At 46.3% G+C, this 18613-nt stretch overlaps 1 protein-coding gene across 1 annotated transcript in view; it reads right to left on the minus strand.

Moving 5' to 3' along the window:
- Window positions 1-465: 465 nt before the first annotated feature.
- LOC115915128 (alpha-2-macroglobulin-like protein 1) overlaps window positions 466-18613 on the minus strand; it is a 31436-nt gene continuing 13288 nt past the window's right edge. The window contains exons 18-37 of the mRNA XM_030971056.1: window positions 18209-18314; window positions 17552-17660; window positions 17232-17457; window positions 16888-17014; window positions 16626-16747; window positions 16401-16452; window positions 15991-16074; window positions 15327-15503; window positions 14021-14102; window positions 13767-13923; window positions 11657-11731; window positions 10790-10943; window positions 9189-9370; window positions 8571-8786; window positions 7194-7315; window positions 6377-6467; window positions 2435-2503; window positions 2081-2183; window positions 880-921; window positions 466-491 (exon numbers count right to left, since the gene is read on the minus strand). Of these exons, the coding sequence (XP_030826916.1) occupies window positions 466-491; window positions 880-921; window positions 2081-2183; window positions 2435-2503; window positions 6377-6467; window positions 7194-7315; window positions 8571-8786; window positions 9189-9370; window positions 10790-10943; window positions 11657-11731; window positions 13767-13923; window positions 14021-14102; window positions 15327-15503; window positions 15991-16074; window positions 16401-16452; window positions 16626-16747; window positions 16888-17014; window positions 17232-17457; window positions 17552-17660; window positions 18209-18314 (2322 nt within the window). The remainder of the gene's footprint in view (window positions 492-879; window positions 922-2080; window positions 2184-2434; window positions 2504-6376; window positions 6468-7193; window positions 7316-8570; window positions 8787-9188; window positions 9371-10789; window positions 10944-11656; window positions 11732-13766; window positions 13924-14020; window positions 14103-15326; window positions 15504-15990; window positions 16075-16400; window positions 16453-16625; window positions 16748-16887; window positions 17015-17231; window positions 17458-17551; window positions 17661-18208; window positions 18315-18613) is intronic.

An 18613-nucleotide genomic window follows, 5' to 3' on the forward strand; every position in this document is an offset into this window, starting at 1 on the left:
TTGCCTGTTCCTACTCTTCAGTTGTGACAGAAAAATTACTCACAGGATCAGGTAGTACACCAGATCAGGGTTAAAAATGAGGGAGGTTTTTTTGCATGGAGTTTGGTTGCAGATCAACTATTGAGTTAATTGAATTGAAAAGGGAGCTCAGAGATGGGACTTGGGGAGGAGAGAGATTTAAATCACTATGGTGACCAAATGCAAAGTATGTAACCACAACATGCACAGTGTTTCCCTCTTTTTCATGCACTGAAATCTCCACCAACTGTCAAGTCACTGCCTTCTTTCCAGGTTCCACATACTTTATTTCACCTGCTTCCAAACTAAGGGGTATTAAGCCAGTTTTCACATAGAAACATAGGGCAAAGGAATAGGGTGTTTCCAACACAGCAGGGAAGGGGAGAGCTGGAGCAATGAAGTTTTCCCTATGCAGGCAGAAAACTCATTTTGCAGAGTCAGAGCATACTAGGAGGAAACCTGCTTTGAGGCATCTGTAGAAAGAAAGGAAAGAAAATTAAAAGTGCCTGATGAATTTTTAGGGAGGTGTCTGCGGACTAAGAGACTCTTATGGTATGAGTTGCAATATCTTTTTATCATTGACATAGGCATTTCCAGTTGTACTTAGGATGTTGTGAGGACTGCATGGAAATAAAATAAAATAAAAAACCATCATTTTAACTTTACAGGGGTATACTCAAGCCTCAATGAGATTAATACCTGGGCTAGAAGCTGTGCCCACAACCAGTAAGTAGATCCCAATTCAACCTGCAGTCCAAGAAGGCTCTACATCAGGATTAAATGCAGAGCAGAGGTGGGATGCTTTGCCTGCTTACCACCAGTCCTCTGCCCTGTCCCAGCTGGAAGCGTGTTAGCACTAACCTGAACTGCAGGGGAAAGCATATTCTCTTGCCGAGCGTTCATCTGTAGAAACAAGAGGGACAGGGTGGTGAGCTGCAGGACTGCATGGCACAGTAGTGCCAAACTTCTTTCTCAGTAGCACAACCAACCCACTGCCTTAATTTTTCACTCCTCAGACTGTGAATGCAGGAACAAAGAAATGTCTCTAGTGGGTCAGGCCAGCAATCTGTCCCCAAAACATGTATCCCACACAGCTGTAAAAGATCACCTTGTGCACTGTGATGCCTTCTAATGCAAGGACATTTTTTGCAAATAAAAAACCTTTCCACAGCATGTCCTGATAGCCTGGCTTATTTAGTGATAATTAGTATTTTCATGTCAGATAACACTCTTTAAATTGTATGTACTAAGCACCAAAAATTCTTGTACAGGATGAAATAGCAAAGGGAGAGCATATTAGGTGTCAATATTTAGCTCTGTAATAGCTGGATTAAAAAGTGTCCTTTTCTTGCCACCGTGGAAAGGGGAACAAGAATGGAATTTAGTATATGACACATAGTGCTGTTTTTGAAATCTCCAGTGGCAATTTTTCCATTTTGTTCTCAAATTTTTTTTTTTAATAATTCTTAATGTTCCATCTGCTGTTTTGTCTCATACTGAGCACAGAATAATCAGAAATATTCAAAATGTAATCAAAATCTCTCTTCTCTGTGCTAATAATTCATTTAGAGCTTTAAAGGGTAACAAATTATTTTCCTATTTTCCTCTGAGGCATGGCAGGACACAATGGATGGTAGGATTATCACACTTTACATGAAATGCATACAACTAAATTCTGCCTTCTAGTGGATCAGAGTAGCACTACGTAATACTGATTTTCAATAAGTGCCTAAGTATTCCCAAGAGAGCTTAAAATTGTGAGAGAGCTCATGACAAATTGTGAGAGAAGTCTTCTAGATTGAAGCTAGATAAAAAAAACACAGTCATGGAACACATAACACCTCACATCATAATCCTAGTGCCAGGCAGCCTTGTCTCAAGAACTTTTCTAAGCCACTGGCTACCTGAATATTGAAGTTTTGTACAGAGGAAACCCAAGTTTGAAGTTGCAGGAGGACATGCACTGGAATAAGGGGGTTAAAGGGAATTAGGGTCACAGCCATAATTATGTCTGAGCGGGGGGTACAATAGTTACTTTACACCAATATCAGTGAAATCTCACCTGGCTTATAGTAGTCATAGACGTGCACTGTTGCAGCTTTCAGATTCTGCACTTCAACATCTTGTTCCACTGAGATGTTAAGCTTCAGGGAACTCTCACCCAGCTGGAGAGAAGAATGGAAGTGAGCAGAAATGCACTGATCATCTCAAAATCACCTACATACTAACTTTACTCCTTCTGCATCAGAGGGTTTTCTCTACCTTTCCAGGTTCTTCCACCCTCTTCCTTTTCTGTGAAAAGTTTAGCCTGCTTGACCAGCCTAGACATTTGTATTTCTAATCTGTAAAAGTCCCCGTGCAAAGTACTTCAGTTGCTGCTACATGAATGGGCAGTTCCCTGTGGTCTTCCTCTTACCTCCTCCAAGTAGATTGTGACTTTGTCTGGTTTTATCTCCGTCTTTTTCACGAGGAGTATCTTCTCCAGCTGTATAAGAAGGCAAGAGGTAAGCTTGGTTAACATCAGCTTATTGGCCTTCCCTGTTTCACAGCAGGTTTGGAATTTGTTAGTGAACCACTGTTGACAGAAGCACTTAGCCTAGCCTGAGGACTAGTCAGGTTTGCCTTCCTTGGCAGTGAGATTTCTGGGAGCACATCAAGCCTTAAAAATTAGTTTTCAGTTTTGGTACAAGTGTCCTTGGACCATGTTCCTACTGTCATCACTTGTAGCAAAGGGAAAACTGGTTAGTACGAGGCTATGTCAGATCTCTCTAGCTATTGTGTGGAACACTGGGGCATGTCATTGAACAACACTATGGGATTCAACACCACTTTATGGAATATCCCTAAAAATGGCACTGGTAAGTGCAAAGGGGCCCAATGCACTCCAGATGATTCTAACTAGGTGCTTTTTCATCTTCTCTATGACCTCTTCCTGTGTATGCAATCTTCACTATGTGTCACAGACATTTCTTTTATGAAAAATCCTCTCTTAGGATTTTCCTGCTGAAGCTGAGAAGTTCAGCAACCAGACATAAACAATAGGTTATCTGCTTCTGTGGAATGCAGCAGGTCAGTTCTGGATTGGCCCAGATTGAGTGTTTGGAGGTAATGGCCAATCCGGAACTGAGCTCTTTCGGACACAGTCCGAGAGAGCAAGGTTTGTTATTCATTCTTTACTTTCTATTCTTAGGTAGCTAGCAGCTTCTGGAAACTCCTCTTCTTTTTCATTTTAGTATAGTTATAATAGATGTATATATCATAACTTAATAAATCAAGCCTTCTGATCATGGAGCCCATCTCGTCTCTTCCTTCACCCCGAAAACCTTGTGACCACCGTCAACAACTGGTGAACCCCGAGTGCTTCTGAGGACATTTATCACTTCGTGAGACCCCAGAGGAGCAGAAGTGGATTCTAGGCCAGGAGCTGAAGAACCGAAGATCCAGATTTGGACAGAGTTCACAGCCAAGGCTGACCACAAAGCAAACCTTTGGAAAGACTCCAGGAAGATGCCTGAAGAGCCCTTCAGCCTCGAGCAGCAGCTGGCCAGAGCGTGCTGGACTCTCTCGGAAGGTACTGTAGGCTTTTCCCTTCCTGAAAATGCTGCCCTGTACACATGGTGGCTGGAAAACTGGACGAATTTTCCCACTGAGGCACAAGTCCATTTTTCTCCCTCAGAGGAGAGCCTTATTTCCCTCTGGGGCAGATGGGTTGAAGAGGACAATATTCCTATGGAGAAGAGACAATTATATGGGTTTTTTCGATGGGCAAAATTCTTTGGATTTTTTACTAATGTTCTATATGCATTGGATTCGTACGTATGGGAATGCATGGAATTTATTTTCCAGATTGTTTGGGACCGGAGCTGCCGTTGCCCTCGCAGCTACCAGGTCTTTCAGGCACTTTTTCCGGTTTTAAAACGAAGAGCAGCTGCCTTTCCCTGGATCGCTGAAGCGAGGGGGCAAGCACCATTCCCCCCGATTCCCGGGGCAAGACCCTTCAGAGAGGGACGAACGGCTGCTTCCCAGCCCCCCCCATCCCAGCGGGGGTGTGAAATTTCGCCCGGCGCTGAAGTTTTTTTTCCTCCGTCTTCGAAGCATGCTCAGATGGGGCCACCTTCTCCCTCCCCCCGCCGCTCTCGGAGGGGGTTTGAGTGGGCGGCAGCGCCGGCCATGGCTCTGCCCGCGGCGGCCCCGCCCCCCGCGGCCCCGGCGTTGCTTGGTGACGACGGAGACGCGGCGGCTTCCGTCCCGCCGGGGGACGGGCTCCCGCCGCCCCCAGAGTCTCCAGCGGTCACGCTTTTGCCCGCAGTGCCGAGGTCGGAGGTTGCACCTGAGAAGAGCGACCCGCCGCCCCCTCCGGCCCCTCCCGGGCCGGCCCCACCACCTTCTGCGGCTGAACCAGACCCCCCAGCAGCCCCGCCGCCTCCCGCCGACCCGGTTCCAGTCCAGGGTGATGCCGAGTGCGGCGATGGGCCCGCGGGACCGCCTTCAGAGCTGCCCGCCTCAGAGGTTCTGGCACCTTCGGAGGCCCCGTCCCCTGCACCCAGCGTGGCTCCCACCCCGAGTTTTTCGGGCTGTCCCAGGGCTGTCCCTGCGGGAGGAGCTGGGACAAGGGAAGAGGGCTTCAGCCTCCCTTTCCGTGGAGGAACTGTTGCTCGTCAGCTGAATGCTGGTGTAGCCAAGATCCCTGCCTTCAAAATTAGCGTTTTTGGGGGGTTTGGGGTCCTTCCTTGGAAATTGTCATCTCTGCCGCCCCTCGTGCGCCCCAGTGGCGAGGGGGCGGTGGGTCCCAAGGGGTCTGCCTTTGGTCTGCATCCCAAAGGGGGTGTTTGGTCGGGTTTTTCCCCTTGGGGGGCGCAGTTCTCTCTGCCACCCCTCGCTCGCTCCAGTGGCGAGCTGGGGGTGGATCTCAAAAGTTCTGCCTCCGGTCCCCAGTCCAGAGAGGATGGGGGTGATGCGAGGGGGCAGATGAGAACAACACCCTCTGCATCTGCATGGCAGGAGCAGGGGGGACAACGGAAACGTTTGGTCACCCGTGTTGCCACTCCATTGGCAGTGTGGTGCCGGGTTGTGAGAACACAGAGCCCGCCCGGCAGGCTGGGCCTGGGCCATTGGGCTCGGGTCCCTGGGCCAGGGCCGCCTCACGGCATCAGGTTGGATTTGGGGGCTTTGTTTTCCCCTTCAGGTCCTGGGCCACCGTTTTGTGGGCCAGGTCTGGGGCTCCTGATTCTCCCACATGGGCCGGGCCCCCAAGGGGCCCCTCTGCTACTTGCTGCTGCTGGTTTTTTGGGTTTTTTTTTTAATTTAAATTAAATAAAAGAGAGTTGAAATAGCTGGCAGCAGCTCAAAAAGCATCGAAGGGCAAAAATTAGCTTCAGCCCAAGTTGTTCAATAAGGGGCTGTGTCTAAGACATTTCAGAAACTTTTTTAAAAATTGTTTGAAACTGTTTTCTGCAGCAATCCTGTTTTCAGGACCAAAAGAGACTTTCACAGATGGCAAAGAAGAACATCAGGCCATGGACTTTTCCTGAAACTCAGCTGTTGGGACTTGGACTTTGTTTTGCATTGTTTTTGCATTTTCTTATATTGTAAGGTTGTTTTAGTGATATAATAGAATTTTATGTTTTATAGGTGAAGAAATTCCCTGTTCATCCCACAGAAGCACTTGATTGAGTTTGATTGGCAACAGATAACCTGTCAGGTGTTTGTTCTTTTCTCTGCATGACTCAGCAGAGAAAATTACAAACTTTTTTTTTTTTTAATTTAATTAAATAAAAAAGAGTCAGATGTCACAGACATTTCTTTTATGAAAAATCCTCTCTTAGGATTTTCCTGCTGAAGCTGAGAAGTTCAGCAACCAGACATAAACAATAGGTTATCTGCTTCTGTGGAATGCAGCAGGTCAGTTCTGGATTGGCCCAGATTGAGTGTTTGGAGGTAATGGCCAATCCGGAACTGAGCTCTCTCGGACACAGTCCGAGAGAGCAAGGTTTGTTATTCATTCTTTACTTTCTATTGTTAGGTAGCTAGCAGCTTCTGGAAACTCCTCTTCTTTTTCATTTTAGTATAGTTATAATAGATGTATATATCATAACTTAATAAATCAAGCCTTCTGATCATGGAGCCCATCTCGTCTCTTCCTTCACCCTGAAACCCTTGTGACCACCGTCAACAACTATGAACATGAAAACTGCACAACCACTTGTGCAAGTGGAAAGTTGCCTTGTGAAACAGCCTGTTATATCTGCACTTGTAATTACTGTTCTATGACACTTCTTAAATGTTTGGATACTTCTCACTGAGCTACATCTGGAAAATAGATTTTGATATCCTCAAGGAAAGCCAAAGGAAGTCTTACCTCCTTCACAGAGCTCTGAACAGGAATGAACCCTGACAGCATCTCCACCTCCACCAGGGCCATGTTACTCGTCCCACGGTCCCCTACATATCTGAAGGAGGTCAGGAGAGAAGCAGGTTAGTTGTGGAAGGCAGCACAGCATTTCTAGGAGATACAAATGGACATTTCCAAACTTTGCCCTTCTCTACAGTGATATGAAAGCTCAGCCGTATGTCTAACCGGTGGGACAAAGGGACAAAAATTGGTCCCCATCTACTCACTCAATATGGACAGTGATTGTGCAGCAAATGCATTATGGTTAATGTGGAAATAATATGGCTTCCTGTTGCCCTCTTCAACAGGTGGAAATGACCTTTGCTGTTACAGGCTGAGAGCGGAAATGTTGCTATTGTTCTCTTTCAGTAAGGACGGTAACGTATGGAGCATATGGATCAAGACTCTCACTCTAGACATATGCAGGGAAGTGAAATATGGATAGGGAATGGAGTTTCTGCTGTCTAGTTCCAGCAGTGCTTCACACTACAGGGGGATGCATCTCAGGGCTGGTTCAGCCCAGGATGCCAACATGGGAGCTTAGGTGCTGGTGCTCTGGGGACTGCTGAGCTGCCTGAGATGGTTGCTGTGGTCATGCAAGACGCTACCAGTGCACTGCCATGCTTCTCCGGGCCTTAATTCTTAGTTAACAATCTCCTTGGGATCTATAGAGAAGAAGAAGGTCATTCTGCGTCTGTGATTCTACAGACAGGAGGTTTTCATGGGGTTCTAGTCATACAAATGGGTTCATACATTTTTCCACTGAAGAAAGAGGATCTCATACCTGACAGACACATGTATGTCAGACTCTTTCCGGACACCATCACATTGTCTTGGTACTGTTTCCACATCAAGAAGAAAGACCTCTTCTGTTTTTGGTGGTGGGATGTTATAGTACCAAGTAGTCTGTTGGGGGAGAAAACAGCTCTGTGATGTGCCCCAGAGTTTCCCTGAGTGAAGCACTACCTGTGCATCCAGCTTTAATGGATTGGTAGACAGTGGCTAACACAGTTGGACTCAGATGCACTTTCTGTTCAGAGATGTGCTGTTTAGCACATTGCATCAGATACACCTCTCAAATGCAACCCAAAACTTGGAGACTGAGATATCTGTGATTCAAGACCTCATTCAGTCTCATAAAAAAAAACCTATCTGTTAAGGGTCAAGGAAGCACATTAGCTAAAACTGCCCCACAAGGAGAAAGAAGTGTTAACTGTTAACTCTTGACATGCTAATAGTCAGTAGCTCTTGGTCTCAAGGGGAAACTACTGGTAGAACAATTACAATCCCTTAAGAAAGAAGAACTAAAAATTGGAAGAAGACAGCTCAGCAGGCAGGAGGATCACAGTCATCCAAAGAGCAGCATAGGCCAATCTTCCTCCACCTGCCTGGTGATCTGACTGCCTCCCCAGCCTGTGCTCATCAGGTGTCTTGTGCTCATTGCCTGTATGCAAGTGTAGTATGGTTCTAGTTACCTCCTACATGCATTAACAATTAATAATTGGTGGGTCCCCTTGACTAGACACTGCTTGCAGATTCTCTGTGAACATCATAAGATTCTCTGTGGGCATCATCTGAACAGAAGTGACCCAGCAGAAAAGGTTTTCACAGGGAGTGAAAGCCTTTTGAAGTTTTCCTTTTTGAGTTCTTTGCTGGATGAATGGCTCACAAGTGAACAACTGTCAAAACTGCCAGAAAAATAAGATGTATCCTCCTGATGGACCAGTTGTGTCGGTGTACTGGAATAAGAAGACTGTGGTACCACATCACTCCTCATCTCTGCATATGACAAATACCCAAAGAATTTTGTGTCAGCAGTGTCCAGCTCCTGAAGCAGCGACACCAACAACACACATTCAAAATCAAAGCATCTACTCTTCTGTGTCTCATTACTCCTGACTTCAGATCTACTGGTTTCTTAATAATGACATGCCTCTGTAGGATAGGACAGCAAAGCTGAGACATTTCTGAGGAGATACCAGAGATGGTTACATGAAACCCTGTCAACAAAGTACACCTGAGTACCTTCAAGTTTGACATGATTCTGCCTAGAAGGCAAAATCCTACTCAGAACTCGAGGCTATAGTACCTGCTTAAGGCCAAACCTCCCTTCAGTAGTCAGAGGCAAAGCCTGAGAGCTCTGTTCCTCACGCGTACGCACCTGCACATAAACGCAGCCACTGCCCGTCGCTTGCACTGTGTAGCTCCCCGTGTCTGCAGGGAGAGATGCCTGATGCAGGACCAACTTGTTGTTCCTGTGCACGTGGAACTCCAGTGGAGAAGCCCCCTTTCCCTTCACTTCCACCTTGACATCTCTCATCTCCTGAGGAATCAGGGCTGCATACTGAGCGAGGGCCTGCAGGCTGACAACCGTGTCCTGGAGGGAGAGTCAGAGTCACTTTGCTGCAGGACAAGACCCAGCACAGCAGTTCAGGGACTGCAGAGAGAACTACAGTCCTCATGGCCCTGATTCACACTCTGACACAAGCAGGCTCTATCCCACTAAGTGCATAGATAGGGCCTATGCCACAGGAGCAGGATGATTTCTGTTACCTGGAACAGGCAGTTTGTGAGCTCTGGGCTTAGCAGTGCCAGAGATCCTGGGTAATCCCAATTACACTACAGAGAGAAGAGTGTCCCCATGGCACTCCCTTTCCCAAACAGGGCTCATATACGTTTGTCTGCAAAGGATGGGTCTAGAGTGACATGCATGTGAGAGATGTGCACATCACTCCAGGCACAACAACTTTTTCCCCCATGATTTTCCCTGGTTTGTTACCTGTGTGGAAGCAAATCCTCCGAAGGCATTTCTTTGTGCACTGAGCCAGTGCACAAGCTTGCTCACTGAGGCTTCATTGAATGACGAGTCTGGTTTGGAGACATGGGCCAGGACGATGTAGGCTACTGTCTCAATCATGGAAGAAGACCTTTCATCAGCAGATTGAGATGTCAGTAGCTGTGCTGATGGGGAAAGAAATATGTGGAAGAGAAGAACTGTAGATCCCTATATATTCAAAGTTATGTCTCCAAGCTCCATCATTTTTGCTGTTTCTGCATTTGCCTAGCATAGAATAACAGGATCTCCTGTGCTGAAAAGCTCTAGCACTCATCTTTCCAATCACTTGTGCCTATTGTACAAGATCTGCCCAGTCTGTGAGGGAGAATTGCTGTCAGGCTACTGGAGGAGAAAGACTACCCAACTTACTTTGCTGGCATCCTCACTATGCAGTGCATAGTGAAGGGCAATTTAAGCAAGAACTGGGCTCCCACTTCAGGTTCCAGCTCACAAGCACTGAATACATCTGAGTCCAGTGGAATATTTTGCTGCAGTCATAGTAGGAGACTAACCAAATTCAGTTAATAATTTAACTTAATTGTGCCAGGCTTAATTATGTAGGAATATTCTGCAATGGTACAAGCGTGAAAACCTGAAATGCTTTTAAATTCAAAGTCAGTTTTCAGAAAAAACCTTCACTTGCTTGCATAATACCAGCCTCAAGACTTCAGAATTTAGCTAAAGTCCTCTATGGAGGACCTTCATTATGTTTATCACAGTGGAAGGTATTTTCCTTCTTCCATGTGCATTATCACAGAGGCAGCTCTGAACAAGTACTGCACTGAATGTGTGCAATTCTACTCCTTCCTGTTCCAGCTGGCAGCTTGAGTGGCTATGCAGTGAGCACCACTCATCACTGGTAGCTGGTCAGGCTGAGAAACTCTCTCTCCCTTTGTTTTTTTAATATGTTACTTTTCAGCCCTCAGTGTAGTTCACCACACTGCCAGACAAGGAAATGTGGGGAAGAACTTACTTAAACCAACTTAGGTAATATTATCAAGTATTTAACCATAGGCTTAGGTGCTTTGAACACCTACCCCAGCATCCTCACTCAGGACAGCAGTCTATTTTTTTCCCCAAGCTAATGAGACAAAAGGAAGAACCAAGCTCAGCAGCACAGCAGTAAAGGCCCACCCACCCAGGGCCCTGAGCTGAGTAGAGCAGCAATGGGAAAGCAGTCAAAAGGTTTGAATTTTTCAAGTAAATGTCCTGACCAGCAGCTGAACAGACATGGTGAAACAAGTTTGCTCAGCAAGGTCTCTTGTACTATGTATGAATTGCTGAAGAATGACAGGAGCACCATGACACAAATAAGCATTTTAACTGCACAAATTTAGCATGGATAACCTCTGCTGCTTTTGATTGGAAATTGTTTCCTGGGTCTGAGAAAACTAGAGATTGTCATAGCTTGAATAAATTATGATTTTCTGACACAAAAGTGTATTTGTGAATAGCTAAATCTCCCAGAATACTGCAATTAAATGCTACAGATATCAGGCCTTGAACACAGTCATGATCTCTAGGACCCCAAAGCAACAACCTACCAGTTTCCTTCTGTACCATATCCAGGAGCTGCTTTCTCATCTCCATGTCCTTACTCAGTGTGAAGACATAAGCCATCAAAGCCTTGACATAAAGGCTTGTCTCATCAAGCATTACATTCTTGAGGCAATGTAAGGCATTTTCCAACATGGTGTCCTGAAAAAGGAATCCAAACCAAGTGAATTTCCTCTGACCAAACACCATGTTGTTGTGAACATCTATCCCAGACACATCCTTGATGTACTTTAGTGCTAGCATCTCTCCCAGGACTGTGAGGTGTGAGGTAGAGTGGTCAAAGCATCACTGACTGTGGGTTAAAAGCAAAGGTGTGCTGGACTTACTATTGGGATAGGGGATGGCTAATACACAGGAGAATCCAGCTGTAGGAAGTGTCTGATAACATGCTGGCTCAGAATTGTCAGAGACTCTGCTGTGGGTGTCTGATCCTGAAGGGTATGATGAACTGTACCATTAAGCCTGCAATATCAGTTCTTTTTTTCTAGAACAGTCTGCACTTGTCTGGAGGGGAGGGGGGACAGTGCATACCTGAAAAGTAGTCTTTTTTTTCTCCTTCAGCCCTGTTGATAAGTTTAACAAAAACCCTCCCTGCAAACCCTTTGTTATTTTCAGACACAATTTTTTCTCTTGAGATGAGCTGGGAAAAGCAATTGCTCTGCTTTGCTGCAAATCAGGCCATTTATATTAAGAACTCCTCACCAAGATAAAATTTTCCTGTTATTGTGTAGCAAGGTGGGAATGACAGAACCTTTCACCAGCTCACGCTGGGTAGAGCCTGAAGCCCCGAACCAGGGGAAGAATGAATGGTGGAGCATGCTCCCAAGCCCTGCAGGAGTTCAGGTGTGACTTACATTCCTCTCCAGATGGAGCTCCACCAGTGCAGCAGCAATATAGGCTGTTAGTGAGATTGTGTCATCCACACCGCCCTGCAAGCACACAGACAGTCATCAGGAAAGGACAAACCCAACCACTGCTTGCCTGTCCTTGCATAGCCCCAAAAACTGCATCTGAGAGAGCACAGCAATGTGCTTCTGGGCATTCCTGGCCAGGAAAGCCCTCCAGGCTCACTTGCTGAATATCTGCTTGCTGCAAGTTTGCTGTTGAGGGCAGTCTCAGCCATGTTGTTCAAACAGCCTAGACATCCCTTCTCATAGAAAGGCATGAAACAAACTGTAAAGCAATTTATCTCATTAAATATGTTACCACTGTACACTTGAATAAAGTTTTTATGATGCAGGATTTGCATCATAAAGAAGAATTTACGCAAGTTTACATATAAGTCATCTGGCTTTGAGAAACTACAGGTTAATATGTGTTTAACAGGCTTTCAGGAGCTGCTTTTCATCTCAGAGGGCATTCATTCTTGGGGAAGTTCTGCTTACATCCTCAGATATGAGACAAGAATACATCTAAAATGAGAGGGGGAAATTGGGCTAAGATGCTAAGAAGTGTCATTCACACTGACTAGAAGAAAATTTGTAAGTGTGAGGCAGGTGGAGATGCAGAACCTATTCCAAAAAGTCTGTTCAGATAGAAAGCTCAAGGTGGGAGGATGAACAGTCTACAGACGAGTATGAACAGTCTACATGTACACTCTGGTTTTATTTTGTACTGTATTCAAATTTTAGGAAAGAAATGTGTAACCCTTTGCTTTATGACTGTAGCAGCCTGTTTTCTTTCAGAAATTTGGCTTGTATTTAACATTGGCAATTTTGACCAGTGTGGATTATTTGTACCTTTACAAAGGCGATGAACCCAAGTATTGCCATACTGCACACGCACTGCTCAGTACCTAAGCTCTGGGGCATGTTCACCAAGAGTTTGGTGCATTTCCAGCTACACTGCAGGCATCATTTGGGGGATGACAAGCTTTAGGAGGAGCCATATTTTTAGGGCAGTGGAGGGACAACTGTGTCTTCAGACAGTCCTGTATTAGAGCACATGGAGTATTGTGCACTGTAAGGTATGAGAAGAGGGAGAATCCAGCCAGGGTATTCTAGACAAGCACTAAAATAGAAAAATATTTCTCATTTCCCTGTGCCCTTGAAGTGCCTTGGCACAATTAGCTGTGTTATCTTTTGGCTAGAGTGAAAATTAAGAAAGCCTAGCAGAGTCTAAAACCTCACACAGAGGAAATGGCTGCTGGTTTAGGCCACATTTTTCATTCAGCTCTGGGAAGATGCCTTAGCTGTGCTAGGTCATGCCTTAGCTGTGCTAGGTCATGGGGACATTGCTTTGTGCTACTGCTTGTCAGGACCCAGGACATCCCTCTGGCTGTCCTGAACAGCCAAGACCCCTGCCAGGGGGCTCAGAGACCCTGGCACAGAGCCCAAAACGCCTGTGGTTTTGATTATGACCCATGGAGCAAGTTACCAACCTTAGATGAAGATCTGCAAGCCATGACAAATTAAGTAGAATGATAGTGAATTTATCAAAAGGTGAAAAAGTCGATTTTGGGGTTTTTAGAATGGGGATTCAGGGGGGCAAGATGGAGGAATCTGGGCATGTCCAGCCCTTCTCCTTCTTCTTCTTGGCCTCCATCTTCTGCTGTGATGTTGGCACTTTTAGATTGGTTTAGAGTAGAAGCTCACTGTCTAACACAGGTGATAGGTATTGGAAAGTAATTGTAAATATTGTACACGTAGTTTTTAGTATAAAGACATAACACCACCCTAGGGGCAGGCAGTGTGCCTCTGTCTGTCCTGCTGAGGGGACCTCGGCAGGGCAGGAGAAAGAATTTTATAGCTAAGATACAATAAACAACCTTGAGACCAAGAAATTAAGAGCTCTGACTCCTTCTTCGAGAGCCAGGCTGGGAAAAGAGACTTTCTAACTTTTCTTGGGGTCACTCTGACAAGCTAAAGATCCCAACAACAGCTCACAGTGGAAAAGGCTGAGGAAGCAACCTCGTGCCTCACCATGAGTTCCTCCTGCTCCCACTCCCATGTCTGGCAGCCATACCTTCAGGTCATTGTTGAAGAGCTTCCCAACGCTCTGGAAGCAGCCACTGGGCAGCTGGTGCTTCTGCAGCCAGCGCAGAGCGCTGTGCACGTGGTCCTTGTCGATGTAAATGTGGGAGCTGGCCTGCCCAAAGGACCTGGCTACAAAAGCTGTCAGCCTGTGAGCAGAGCACAGAGAAATCCCATGTCACAGCCAGGAGATGAAGCAGCAAGGACAACGGGTTTAGCGTGACAGTAGCAGTTCTGGTCACTCACCACGTGTTGCCCTGCTCATCACCTTTCCCAAAGGCACTGTAGGAGCCATCGTCGTGTTTGTAGAGCAGCTGACGCTGGTAGCCTGTGACAACGGGACATGGCTGATTGTGAGCACCTGTAGCACCTCAAACTGTATCCCAGCCATGGGAAGATGGCTCCACAGCAAGAGGCTTCACTAGTCTTACAGTCAGAGCTGCTGAGACAAGGACACCAGCCCCAGCTCCCCCTGCACCCCACAGCATCAGCGTGACAAGAAGCAGTTGCACAGCCCTGCTGAAGTGGCCAGGAGGCTGCTCTCCATTACTGGAGCTGTTTGGAGCCAGTGCTTTGGGTTCCTGCCCTGCTGTTTGGCAGAAGGGGCGACATGCTCAGCCACCTCATAGCTCCCCATGTGCCAGGGAGCCCTCAGGGGCTTTGCTGTGAACAAAAAGGGTGGTAGGAGTGAGGAGGAAGGCTTTTCCTAGAGGGGACACAAATTAAACACTAATTACTTTTCAGCACTCCTCCTAGCCCTGCTGGGACTCAACAAAACACTTTTTTTATGGGATGTACAGGAAGCAACAAAGCCATGCCTTTGAACTTTGAGGGCAGAATGCTGTCTGCATCTGTTTGGTCTACCTCCACCCTCCTCATGGCCTGAGTGTTTACCCTTTGTCTTTCCTCTCTGCCACCACCATTCTCTTGGATAGACCCCACTCTCCTGAATACATGTACACGATCTCAGTACGTGCTTGCAGTACCAGAGAAAAAGGGGGAAAGAAAAGGAGTAAAATCCTGTCCAGACAAGGAGACTGGCAGGCTGAAATATGAGGCACATTACAACGTGAGACACGAACATAGGCACTATATTAAATTCAGATTATACTGGAGAGAATTTACATGACCCCAAAATATATTTTCTAAAACACGGGGAAACATTAAGCTACTGAACTCCTATTTACTCCCAAAGGCTACTCTTTATTCCATGTAATAGCAGCTGATGCTGTCTTTTCACAAAGTGCTTCTGTGAGCCTTGGACTGGTAAGGGAACGAACAGGCATCACATAATGATGGAAATCACTAATTACCTACACCTTTCTCAAAAAAGCAGACTTAGTACCTCAATTGCCAGCAGAGACAAGTTGTGCTTTCTTCAGAAACTTTTCTTTCCATGAGCTATTTCCCTTTTCTCTGTGATACCTTCCTTTGTCACAGCTCTGGCAGTCACTCCCACTCTTGCCCTTCAGCTCCCCACCAGATCTATGCCCCACACTCTTGATTTGTAGCAGCTTCATTTTGCAGCAGAAGGAAGAAGGACAATGCTTACCTATTGTCAGAAATGTCAGTGCTATATCCCTAATTTCTGGGTCCAGTTGTTTAGTCTTGTTCAGGTACTGGAGAATGAAGATGTTTGGTGCAAACAGGACCATGTTCTGTTCACCACAGCCAAAGGGCACATTTAGCAGCTGGTCTAAATTTTGGAGTGCTGGACCCATGATGTCACCTTACATTTGAGAGGAGAGACATGAGAAAGGAAAAGCACAGACACTGAGCAGTGTGAAGCAAAAGGACTGCTGCCTTCCCTAGGCTCTACTGGGATCCTAGAAAAGAGCCAGTCCCTGCCTGAACAGACATGATTGAGATTTCTGATGACCCTCCCTACATTAGGCCAGCACAGAAAGGAAAGCCATCATGGTTCTGGGAGGAGGAAAGGAAGCTTGAGGGAGTCTGAAGAAGGGTAAAGAGAGCTGTCATTCCTGAGTGGGTATCAAGATGGGAAAGGAATTGCAAAGACAAAGTTGGTGGAAATATGCAAGGATTGTTTTGTTTCACTTAAATATTGGAAAATATTACTTGATCGATATTTCTGAGGCCAATGTCACACCCCTTACAAATTATCTCATTAGGAGCTGGGTCAATGCATCAATAAGGCCAAAGATTTATGCAAGTTTTTTCACTGCAGACCCAAGAGCAGGAAAAGCCTTTCTCACCAATCACAGAGAACGTGACTCGGGCAGATCCCTCCAGCACTTCTGCGGGCAGAGTCAGGGAGAACTCTTCAGAGATGGTGTTATCTGAGGAAGGCAGAACCAGACATTTATCCCATGGAAGAAGCCATTCATACAAGTGAAACATCCAGGAGGTGAAGGAGACCCAGGTGAAGCATAATGTGACATCGAGTCACAGGAGACAAGACTTGCAAACACATGCCTCAACACAGAAAATTTTGCCAGGTAAAAGATTGAAAGGACAAATTATAGTGGTTGTTCTCCCAGGCAGGATGGTGCCACCAGTGCTTGCTCTCTGATTAATTCCCTCCCACCTCTGGGTATTTGCAGTAACCCTGTCCTTTCCATCCTGGTCTCATGATCAATGGCAGTCAGGAATTTTTGTCCCCTACCTGCAGGACAGAGAAAGGCATTTTGGGTCTTCTCTTGTAGGACACCTCCTGGCTGCAAATGGAGAAAGAGTAGTTCAGATAGGGAGGACAGGAAAGGAAGTCACCCTGCCTCAGCAAGTTGGTTTGATGTCCAAGAAGGGGCTAAACTTCCTGTTATCATCTTGCTGACTGCCCCAGGGGACAAACCCTGTCGCCAGGGGTTCTCCACCCTGAGATGTGACCAACCTTCACAAGCAGAGATTTTATCACTGCGTCTCTCCCTCCTTGCAAAGGTGTCACAGCAATCTTGTTAGCACACAGACTGTGTGACTCTTCTGCCACGCTGCTCACAGTGACGTTCACTCTGCCTGCAGGGAGCACAGGGACATGTTGCTGAGCACTTCCAGTAGGCAGCTGTATGTACAAGCATTAGATCCAGACATGCAGACGTGAGCAAATTCCACCCCTCCTCCCACAAGCTGCCACGCATCCCTCTGCTCAGCCTCACCCAGCTTGGTCGCTGTCACATTCCACACAAAGGTTTTTGCTTCGTTGGCACAGAGGCAGCTGGTGAACTGGCAGCCTGGACAGGCATCCACCTTCAGTTCTGGGGTCTCTGTGAGGGTGGTGTGGACCTGAGCATGGTTGGATGTACAGGCACACATTGGGTTAGTGTTAGTAACAGTCACTGCACCAAGCAGCAAATACCTGGGTGATAAAGTGTGAGGTTATGCTTTATGGCCCAGATACCATCATCAAGGGCTCCTGAGGAGCTCAGAGCTTGTCTTTGGGCTCAAGATTTTGTTCTGACAGAGGCCATGTGATTGGGGAAACTTGCTTGGAGGGACTCACCTGGATACAGTCCTTGAGGTAGTTGAAGACAGTGGCTTTTAGCTTGAAAGTCTCTCCTTGGATCACAGAGTATGGCAGTGATACATCCACAAAGAACGGCTGGAAGACCCTAAGAGAGGTCATAGGCGAGAAACCAAAGCCAATATCGGCAACGCAGAAGGTGTTGGCATTCCATTCTGTGATGGTGTCAGGTACAGCAACTTGGAGAGATGCTTGTCCGTCATCCCTGCAGCAGGAAGCAGAAGAGGAGGACATGCTTACAAGCAGTCAGAAAACTCCAGGAGTGTCCCTGGGGAAGGATGGCAGAGGCTGTTACCTACCCGACAGACACCAAATCCCAAATCCAGGTCTCTGGGAAAAGCGTCCGTGGTTTTGGTTTCTCCTTGTCGTCAGAGTGAGGTTTAGAATCAGCATGGGTAACTTGGCTGTCTGGTAGGGAGCAAGTGATACCACAGAAAACAGCATATATAATTACAGGTGAAACTAGCTCTTCATTCACAGGCAATCTAACACAAACCATAAATGTTTTGTGACACAGAATGTGAGTGGACAGGGCTGGTGTTTCAATGAGAATCTGACACAGTGTGGGTATATGTGGGGAACAGAGCTTTAGGGAGACATAGCTGGAGAGTTTAGCCCAAGGCTCAGTCTGACGGATCCAAATTTGGTCTGGATCCAGCAGGAGACACACGCTGAAATGGAGTCACACTCCTTTAAATAATCTGTGAAAGTGCTGGTAGAAAGCACACTACATTCTGTATGAAAAACAGTGAACACAGGGGCACCAAGAAAGCATGGGGATTTGAGCTTCTACCTGTGATTTGTAAATCAGGTCCATTGAAAGGGACACAAGCTTTGTTGCTGTTATACACAAACAAGAAACACAGCAGGATGGGGCTCAGTTGTCTCAGCTGCAGGCTGAGAACTGGGAGAGGTAAGACCCTTCACTCAAGAAGTTGGACATGTCTGTTCCTTACCAAGAATAGAGTGTTTTCTTAGAGATATCTTTTTATGAAATTCTGGAAGCACACAGGAAACAGGTTTCTTGATTCTAGTGTTGGTAAATATTTTCATGCGCAGTTTCTGGGAAAATAGTAGAGACAGTAAATCACTGATAAAGAAAAGGGAACAAGGAATGTTGAAATTATCTCATGATCATGGGTATCAAATGGGGGCTGGTGGCCAGTGGTGAAACATTTTTAAATGCTGCTTCTTTATATGCATAACCTTGTGGCTCAGACTCTTGACCAGTGCATGAGGAATGGAAACCAGTTTCTGAGGAATACTGGAAGCAACTATTTCTTCTCATACAAGCAGATTTCAACTAGATGTGCACTTCATATGCCCAACCCTAGCAATGACACACAGTCTAAGGAATAATC

The sequence above is a fragment of the Camarhynchus parvulus genome, chromosome 1 (genome assembly GCF_901933205.1).
Source record: "Camarhynchus parvulus chromosome 1, STF_HiC, whole genome shotgun sequence".
In the NCBI taxonomy this organism is placed as follows: Eukaryota; Metazoa; Chordata; class Aves; order Passeriformes; family Thraupidae; genus Camarhynchus; species Camarhynchus parvulus.